The 10,493-nt window shown below is 41.4% G+C and overlaps 1 protein-coding gene across 1 annotated transcript in view; it reads right to left on the bottom strand.

Annotated features, from left to right (window-relative positions):
• GFRA1 (GDNF family receptor alpha 1) overlaps window positions 1-9,877 on the bottom strand; it is a gene marked incomplete at both ends in the record, with an annotated part of 129,731 nt that extends 119,854 nt beyond the window's left edge. The window contains 3 exons of the mRNA XM_082286629.1: window positions 7,160-7,243; window positions 8,447-8,749; window positions 9,838-9,877. Of these exons, the coding sequence (XP_082142755.1) occupies window positions 7,160-7,243; window positions 8,447-8,749; window positions 9,838-9,877 (427 nt within the window). The remainder of the gene's footprint in view (window positions 1-7,159; window positions 7,244-8,446; window positions 8,750-9,837) is intronic.
• Between the last annotated feature and the right edge of the window lie 616 nt (window positions 9,878-10,493).

Consider the following 10,493-nt stretch of genomic DNA (forward strand, 5'->3'; position numbering starts at 1 on the left):
TAAAACAATGTTAAAACATCTTAAAATAACAAATGTTGGATACTTATCACAAATAAGTATCTGCCTTGCAATCCAGAAATCATTATTTCTTTTCATCACACACGAGCCTTTTACTCTCAGCATTTTTAACATTCTGTCAACTCCTGACAGATAGCACTGGCTTCTCCAAGACTGTCAAAGTTATCCCTGAGAGTCAAACAGAAATAGGGTTATAAAAAAATAAAAGTTTAAAAATATCTGAAAATGTAAAGAGCCAGGGTGCAAAATGCCTGCCGTAAACTGTACCTTGCTGTGCCATCAAGAGACAGTAAGCTGCAGGATGCTGTTCTTTTGGTTTCACCAGGGAAAACAGCTTTAGCAAAGGCATTTTGGAAGCCCTGCAAGGAAGGCTGCCATGGAAATCTGCCTGCTCAACGCAGTCTTCCCTTCCACCCTCACACCAACCTTTATCACTGAACCAGTGACAACAGAGAGGTCACCACATGAACCACGGGGCTTCTGTTCACTCTCACTACATCACGCCTCCAGCTGCTCCATCAGCAGGCTCAGTGTGTCCCACCCCTCACCCCTGAGACACTGCAGTCTGTAGATACTTGAGAAAACAGGGGACCCAGCCAGTTCTGTGTGTCTGAGGTGCCCAGCAGCCTGTGCCTGTTCCTGCTCACCACATCACTGGAATGGTGGTGCCTCTCCCAACAGTTAACCTGATTCTGCTTCTCTCCTCAGGAGAGATCTAATCTCTCCTCAGAATCCCACCAACACCATTGGCAGTACCTCTGTGCTTTGCTCCTCCCTCAGAGAAACCCAAGTGGCACTTAAGCAAATCAAAAAGCTTCCCTGTAATGGGAAGCGAGAATACAGTTTGCTGCCCAAAAGTGCACATACATATTTGTTCATTTAACATCTGACCCACCACACAGTAAGTGAGGCTTTCCTGCAAAGCTACAGATTGAGGGATGGCAGTTCCATTCTCCAAAGATGTTACTCCAGAAACCTCTGAGGCTTCAGGAAAATACTGCCCAACTCTTGAGTTTCCTTCAAGACTTCTAACTGCTCTCTCTTACTACTCCTGGCATTCAGGGAAAGGCTGAATATTCACAAATAAATGCTTTGTTGCATCATGGGGTGCCTCCTCCTTCCACGGAACAGATTTCATCTTGTTTCTCATGTTGAAACAGGTTGGCAGAGCCTGTCTAGACTATTGGGACAAGCAGAAGCACTACATCTGCTCAAAGCTGTGCATTTTAAATACCTGAGGAACAAAGACCTTTTCTTCTGTTTTACAGCTCTTCAAAGAAATTAGCAAACAGGTTCCAGTAATCTTACCAAGGAAAGCAACATGGACTAAACTGAGAATATTTACATATTTCTATTTTCAAGGCCTGTTCATGATCCTGCTGAAGGTAAAGTGCACAGGCGCTGCACCGCTTTACCTTACTGAACTGGCCAATCAGTTACTTCAGCAAGGTACTTAATTCCCCTCTCATAACCAGATCTAGCTTCAAGAAATGCAGAAAACAGGATGTTCAAAGAGCTCCTGCAAGCCAACAGTCACCAAAGTGATTTTCCTTTGTGTGAAATCCAATCTGATTATAAAAATGCAGAAGTGGAAATCAGTAACTGGTATCTATGCACCCTCGATAACTTGTTATCTACCTAGTTGTCTCTGCAAGGAAAATCTGCACTCAGAAATGTCAAAGAACACAAACACTGTACATACTTAGATTTATTTCTGTCAAACTTTTTTCATTTTGTTAAACACAGCTAAAATAGATGCCTGGTTTGTCTGTTTTTTTCTTGCAACAGCACACAAATTCTCACTGAGGAAAAATAGAATTAGTCTGGATTTGTGTAAAACCAGTATTAAATATTGGTTCAAGGGCTATTATTTTAATGCATTACTTTATAAAGAAAAATATAGTGTTGTGTGTGACAATCTAATGGAAAATTAATATACGAAGTTTTTACTTTTCTGTTATCAAAAGGTTCGACCTCACATCAGAAAACCAGAACAAAGCCCAAAAAAAATTACAAGAGGAAACAGAATACATCATAATCAAATAAGAAGATTTTGATATGTTATGCTTACTTCAGTGGGAACAGAATCAGATTGCAAGACTCCTATTAACCTAATAAGATCTGGTTTATTGTTTATGAACTCGGGTGTACATATAAGGTAACTAATATGAAGTATCTCAGGTTTTTTTTAACTAAGCAGCAACAATATGGAGGTTTAAGACCTAATAAAAGCATTGCTAAGTGTCAAGAGAAATCAACATTTTTAATATTTTTAAAATTAGGTGGCCTTTGTAGAAAAGTGGCGTCTCAAACAATCTTACAGAAATTTCATAAAAAGACATAGTGTTAAATTAGAAAAATACATGGCATTTGAAATGCACGCAGATTTAGGAACAGAAACAGGATTAGAGGCCTCGGGCAATAGGAATTGGAGATGTCATACAGTATTAATTCATGGGAGAAGCCACTAATTCACATGCCACAAACCCCAAAAGGAAAAAGCAGTGATTGCCTTGGCTAAGAGAGAGATTCTAACTTATCTTTTTGATAAACAATCTAAAAAATGCCATACATGGATTCTATAAATGAAAAGTCATTTACCAGGTAGGAAAAAAAGAAGTAAATAATAATTTAAGTGTCAGGGACCTGCTACCCAGAACACAGCTCTTACATCAGATCAAGAATTACAAAACTGAATAGGGAAACACTCCATTCTTGATTAAAAGAATTTTGGGGTTTTGAAGGTTTGGGGGAAATTAATCACTATGACACAGCTTGTTCTAATTCTACAGCCCCTCTTTACAGAATAGCAGGAAGAGAAAGTATGAGGAGAAGACAAGGAAGCTCTATTTCTCTGAATCCTGGGAATTCAGATTGAAAAGCCCCAACCTTCCTCCTCCACCTTTGCTGATGGCAACTTTTCCAAGGAAACATCTGCAGTTCATTCTCAGTGATGTCTCTACCCCATCCCTGAGAAGAAAAATGTAACAGGGAGGAGGCAGATAGTGGCCATCAATACTCAGAACAGGTTTTATGCTGGGGAGAGGGGACTATTCCCTTATAAAAGTCTGTCACATCCTCAATAGAGTGTTTTGCACACTGGATTCGTACTTTCCCTGCAATCGACTTAGTGATTTGTGAATAAATTATTCAAGATGCCCAAAAGACTTTGAAAAACTCCAAGGAAGGTGAGAAAACTACTGATCAACCTCCTCTCCTTCTGAGCAATGGAGAGATCCTAGAGGGAGACCCAGAGCCATCCTCACACCTGACAGAAAGAGTGTAATAGCCACCAGCACACACGCACACCTGAGACTCCAGCACTGACCAATTTTACAGTCTCAACTTTGTATATACAGTAAAAAGCCACCTTACATTTTGTTTCTGTTTGCATTTACAGCTTAGTCAGTGTGCAAACCAAACCTTGTAACTTCATGTGCTGTGTTCTAACGTGGAATGATACACTCCAGCAAGAAACCCAACATGCTGTGCTGTCTACTGAGCTCTTGGTTTTAATTTAGAAGTTTACCGTAATAAATATAAAATATCCCCATTTCTAAATATAAGTTTCCACATACCTTTTATGACAGAAGATGCCCAGACTTTTTAGATCAGGCAGCCTCTAATGAGAACAGCAGAATCAGGGAAGAGTCCCTTTGACACACAGTCATACAAGCCATTTTCTTTCTCTCACTTGTTAACGATGCACAAGGCACTTTGCAAAAACAATTTACTACACTAAGAAGAAATACTGGCAAAATAATTAATTTCTACCAGTCCTGTGCTTTACCAACTAGAAGCAAGGCCTAACTAGCAGCATGTAACCAACCAATTCTCCACAGATGAACGGCAAAACCTTCATGTTTTAACAACTGTTCTGATTTATGTAGCCTGTCCTTTTAAGATTATTTCTGAACATAATGGATGTAAAAGAAAGAAGATTCACAAAGATAACTATGACATAATAAGCCTATGAACAACTAGGCAACTTAGAAGTGAATCCATGGCAGGAGAGCATTTTGTCACCCTAAAAGTATTGATCTAAATAGCCAAGCCTTTTTAACACTGAGTTTTCTACTTACACCACTTCACAGATGTGGCTTAAGGCATTTTATTCAGATCTGGTGGCTCTCCCTTTTGTGTTGAAATGGGAGACATTTCAGAAACACCACTTTGTTAGGTATTTCTACAGGTATGTGCAGCTACATTTTCTATGCAGGGTATTTTCTTACAATGTGCCCAAGATGACCACTACACTGTATCAGCTAATACCAAAATAGTAACATTATCTTCCAGTTGCAAGGCTCAATGTCAAATAAATTACAAATTTAAGAGGCAAACAGCTCTCCAGATAGTAAAAAGCCACAGATAGCTTTAAGAAGTTACTAATTCAAGCATGTCTCCTTAATGTAGTGTGAAACTCACTTCTGAAATCTAATCAACAGATTTTGCATTTACTGTAGTTGTGATAGAAGTCAATGGCCTTAAAATGTTTTCACCTCTCTAAAATGGTAAAGGTTCAAGGAAAAATGTCTGTTTAAGCAAAATCTTTACATCATAATAACTAAACCAAATCTGTTACCCTCCAAAACACACAAATCTTCAACAATTTGAAGAGCTGATTAACAGGAAGAAATTCACACCCTTGAGGCAGAAGCACCACGTCTGACACAGTAAAGAAAATTCAAACCCAAAACAAAAAACAAGACAGCCCAGTCTTTCAACTGGGAAGACTCAAACTTAGTAACAGGTTTAGCAATATATTCCTGACTTTTTTTCTAAATCAACACATTGATGCTTGAATTAGAGAGACTGCAGCCTCCTGTCTCCATAGGGGAAGCAATTTTGAACATCTATCAAAATAGAATTACATCAACTTTAACTGGTTTTAAAAGCTGTCCTTCATTTGTTAGGCTTACGTAGACTACAAAAGACTTATCTGACACAAAACAATCATCTCAGCCAATGACTTCCCCTTTTACATACCACAGAAGAAAAGTACTGTGATTATTTTATACTATTTAAAATAAAGACAAAAGGGGGCAAGAGCATTCTACTTGATATATACCAAGTCCCACAGTACCACAGAATGGTCCTGTGATATGAAAGGGTTAATTGCTGATTTTAATTACACACAAGTAACTTTAATGGGAGTGAACAATGCAGCAACATTTATAAATACAATGTCCACATTAGCAGAACACCAGTTACAAAACACCTGTCAATGCTACTTGAACAGGGATTGTTCTGTTTGTTCGTTTTACTCAGATTTTTCCAAGTTCTGTTGTATTTGCAGAGCTCTGCAAAAAACCTGTAAGACTGAGGAGCTTTAAAGAATACAGCATGCAATAGTAACCATGACAATAAGAAAAATGCTTTTGCTAATCTTTCTCTTTCAGCTGACAGTACTTTCAAATACTGGTGTTTTTCCACTGGATGACAACTTCTGTTTGTTGCTCACTGTGAATTCTAGGCCTCCCATCCTTGTAAGCCTGAAATTTTTGACCAAGGGAGCAGCAATTTGGGGGGCACTGGTAACACAGAATGAGATCTAACTGTGGTAGGATGGACACCTGTTGGCAACTATGTCTTACTTCTTTGTTGCACTGCATAGGTACATGAAAATTACATCTTTAAGGTAATTATTCTGCAAGTAAATGGGGAACCTAAAAAAAATAACAGAAAGGAAGAAAGCAGATTGGGTATTTCTCTGCAGATCATAAAACTGCTGAGGTAGGTTAGAATTTGGCCCCAGGCAGGCTGATCATAAACTTTAAGAAAACAGCCTGGAACTCCTCTGCACTGATTTTGTCTTGGTTTTATACTAAGTTGGAGTTTTAAGCAATAAAAAATACTAGAAATAAAAGATTCTTCAGAGATTTATCTTTGCTCTCTACTATTTCTCCAGCAGGCTTGCTCACCAAATAAGACAATGCTTTCAAAAGATGTATGGCATAAGGATCTGAAGTCACATATTGAAAAGTGACTAAAGGGACGATTTTCAAAGGCATTAAGACACCTAAAGATGCATTAAGCACTTAGAATTTTCAAAACTGCCTGGGCATCTAACACCTATTTAAATCACTTAGTCCTTTCTGAAAATCCCAATGGGCAGTTATCTACATTTTATGTGTCTATGTGCCTTTGAAAATCTGTACCATTAAATACTTAACAATCTAAGTCCCCCTGGCTTTTAATGGGACTTTGAGTCCTAAAAAGTGTAAGTACAGCTAAAAATTGGTCAAGTCACTCTCTCTGGTCTTTTATTTTTTTTTCTTTCTTTTAAAGAGGTACCTCCTAATGCTTATCCAGAACCTGTCAGTTAAGTACAGCTTCAGCACTGTCCAACTTACACACTGTACCGTGCACAGTTGATTTGTTTTATGGAGCTAAAGAAAGAGAAGACCAGAGTACAGACTGCATCCTCAAAAAAGATTTTCTAAAACTCCTAAAAAGAAATTAAATCCCAATCCGTAACACCAGCGAATGCCCCCCAAAACCATATTTTCAATAAATATGATCCCAAATGAGTATAATTTAGTCTGATAAAGAACAAACATCATTGTTTAATCGCCAAGCAACCTATTCAAAATACCACAAAAAAGTTCTGAAAGGCAGCCACACAGCAACAAGAAAAAAGGCAAGGAGGAGGAAGAAAAAGGAGGAAGAAAGTTGTGAACAGGCTCTTTAAAAAGGCAGCAGTTCCAGAAAAGAAGACAAGCCTTAATTCTGAATGTTCTTTTTTTACAGAACTGTATGAAACTAGAAAGCATTCCCTTATGCAAACATTTGAAAGATATATCTTCTGATCTTCTGTAAAGTCAATAGGAGGTAACTTGCACTGACCAAATTCCCAAAAAGGAAATGATTTGTAAATTGGGAACACAGGGAATCAGATTGCCACCTACAGGAAAATTTAGCATTTATTGTCAAGAATGACTCAAAAAGAATACAAATTGCCATCCTGCCAAGCACTCTTTCACTTCAAAACCAATTAGCCTTTTCTTTTGTGCAACTATATCATGAGCTTCCTAAATTCAGGAAGCCATTATAATTTCTTTTCAGTTATGAGTACTGCTTGAAAGTTCCATAATTCAATTACAAAATCATGTATCAGTTAAAGAATTTTAAGTCTGCTTACCTGATACAATTGGTGCTAGCCTGAATATGTCTGATAGTCTGCTGTTAACTGGCTCATAAGGGGAATCTTCAAGCAAGTCATTTCCTAAGGACAAAAAATATTTGCATTTTTTTCTTATACAAGAATTCAGGGTAAGATTACTTGTTTACTTTTACTTAGTGAAATGTACTCCCCTTAAATCCATTTAAAATGTTTATATGGCTACTTCTCAAAGAATTAGCTATAGAAACACCTAAAGGAGCTGATTGTCCCTGTCACTGATCTTTTCTCTCCTTCCTCCCTGGGTAAGGTCATAATTTGCAAAGACAGCCTGTGACATCACAGGGACTGTCCCATCTCATTCCAGTGGGAGAGAAGTTGTAGCAAGGATGTTCCTCTACATTCATCATTAACAGCAGAGCTCTTTTCCAGAGAAGCTCAGCTAACAGCCAAAAACTAGCATCTTTGGTATAAAACACTTCTAACAAGATGATGTTGGAAGAGAAGCTTTTTATGATGCACAGAATGTCCATTATTACAGTTAGCAAAAATATATGTCTGGACTCATTAACACATATGGATACATGGGATTACTTCCCTTATTGCAAAAGCAACTAAAAAAAAAAGAAAAAGCACACTGAAGCGAAGGACTGCACCTTCAACTCGTGGGCCACAGCAAAACAGGGCTAAAAATGCTGTGTCATATGAGGACCTGACTATTCTCAGCAGACTAAGGGAAATTTGCCTTATGAATATGAGTAGCAGAGGAGTCCTGAGTCAATCACTGTCATATCCCTTCTAACTGGCACATCTACATGCTCTAGGACCCATAAACTTTGGGGTTTTTTATGCCTCAGCATGTCCAGGGAATACTGCTACTAAATACAGGAAAGGAAAAAATAAACTTTTACTTAAAACAATCTCCTCTTCATATTATATTTAACTTTCACCAAAATAGCTAAGAAACTAGTCCCAGTGCCCTGTGGTCTTGTTGGGTGAGTCCTAATTAAGGAGTTTTAATATTATTAAGAAAATGTCTCCAAATTACTGTTTTTGTGGCTCTTGCACATGCTAGTGCCCTTATTTTTTGACTGTGGTTTAGAAAGGTCAGCTGGGTCCCCTGGAGGAAACTCTCACTGTCCATTCCCAGCCCAGGACCGGAGCCGCAGCTGCGCTGGGGGCGGATGGAGGCTCCTCGGGCGGCAGCTGACGAGCACAATGAGAGCTGCGGGGTCAGAGCCCGCCTGGGGCTCAGGGGCAGGCGCAAACCCGCACCCTGCACTGGGGGTTCTGCGCCTCGCCACGTACCCTGCAAGCTCTGGTACATGCTCCAGTAAATGCGCAGGCAGTTCTTCTCCTTCTTCATGCCCCTCTTGCAGCGGCAGTTGTACAGGGATTTCTGCTTGAGAGCTTCCATGGCGCTTCTGCATTCGTCCTTCGCCTCCAGGCCCGTGGTCCGGCTGAAGTTGCTCTCTTTGCCGGCTACACACTGCCTCAGTGTCCTGAATTTAGTACTACAGCTCTGCTCCTTCAGACACTGATCGCTGGCTTTCACGCAGTCCAGGCGGTCCCCTCCAGGCAGCCCGCTCACTTCTGCAGACAAAAGTACATCTATGGAGAGGAGACACAAACCAACACACGCTCTTTGAGGGAGGAGGGTGGGTTCTACCCGAGCTCCAGAGAAGCATCTGGGAAGCACGGGGCACCTCCTCACGCAGCACATGTAGCCAACCCCAGGAGCAGCACCTTGCAAACCTCCTGGCTTCATGCTACACCTTAGGAAAAAGCACACAGGGTTTCCATGGGCTTAGATCCACTTTCGGGGGAGTCCAAGGAAACAGTATTTTTTAACCCTGATGGCTGATTTATGAGGAAACACAAAAAGGAAAGAGAACCCAGAGGGGTTAATGTGCCTGACAAAATAAGTATTTGTTATTCCATAGATCCATTTTGGTGAAACAAATCAGCGTTCCAGTCCAGATTTTAACTCAGGGGTTAAATATTCAGCCTCACTTTCCACAAGAGCTTTGCTGTTATTTCACTTACATCCAGGAAAAACCCGCTCAGGGAGATAAGTATCCTCACTGATTGATATTAGCCTGTCTTTGCGTCAGTCACTTTTTAAAGGCTGTACACATTTTTTCTTTTTCTATATGTATAAAGGTAGAATTTGTTACTTCCCCCCCTCCCCATCTCTCTCCACGTATGATGCTTTTGCAGGAGAACAAAGCAAATTGCATTAACTCTCTCCTCTCCATCGTGCCCCCGTCATGCTCCCTCAGACACATGCGGATGGAAATGCAAACCTCTCCTGTGGAAAGGAAACCAGTTTGGGCTGCAAACCACTACCAGTCGGGCACGCTGCCAGGTTCAGGTGAAGATGTAATCCTTCAGCTGGCTCTTGTCATCCCCCACCCTCCCCAGGCAGCCTTATTTTATTTAAATGAAAAGTTTCCCTGTAACTTGCGAGGACCCAATTTAATAAGAGGCTAGACAGGCAAGTACCGAAGTCTGCAACCTCACAAAGCTTTAAACGTAGACCGGGCTAACTGATGTGAGGCAGAGCCATAAAAACTACTGGAAACTTCACTGTTCTGCCTAAACAATAGACTGACAACCATCAGGCTCCCAGTCCCATAAACCCTATGCTCTGCTTTATGAAGCGATGTGCAAACCGAAATCAGGCACCAGCAACTTACCCACTAAGGGCAAAGCGAAGTACAAGAGAACGAGAAACATCTTGCTGTCTTCGGATGGTTTCCCCAAACGACTTGATGTGTCACAACAAAGATGATCAGCATGTAGATATTCCAACACCGCCGAGGTCCAAAGGCTCCAAGTTCAGATCCATTGAATTCAAGGCGGGAAAAAAAACCACCAAGCAAAAAAAAAAAAAAAAAAAAAAAAAAAACCCAAAACCACAACCCCCCTCCTCTTCACCGCTACCACCACCGGCGGCAGGAGCAGCGACGCAAACGCTGAGCTTTTCCTTTAGATTTCAGGTCTGAGCAACCTGCAGGCACAAGCACTGACTCCAGTGCGGGAGCGAGAGGCGCACGCACGGGTATATGTGTGTGTGTCTGTGTGTGAGCGTGTGTGAGTGAGCGAGCGGCAGCGGGGCAGGAGCGCCGGTCGCCTCCTTGGGTGGGCAGCGCCTGTTCCCAGGGAGGGACCGAGAGCGCACGGGGGGCGGGAGGGGGGTGCACACACGAGACCCGCAGCGCCCGCCCGCCCCCGGACCCGCAGCCGGGGCTAGCCGCTGGCAGCCCCGAGCCACGGCTTCCCGAGCCCCCGGGGCAATTCGCTTCTTCCACCCTCCCGACCGCAACTTTATTGACGCGCCGGGGCCGGGGCG

This window comes from Coloeus monedula, assembly GCF_965178545.1.
Source record: "Coloeus monedula genome assembly, chromosome: 8".
NCBI classification, from domain to species: domain Eukaryota; kingdom Metazoa; phylum Chordata; class Aves; order Passeriformes; family Corvidae; genus Coloeus; species Coloeus monedula.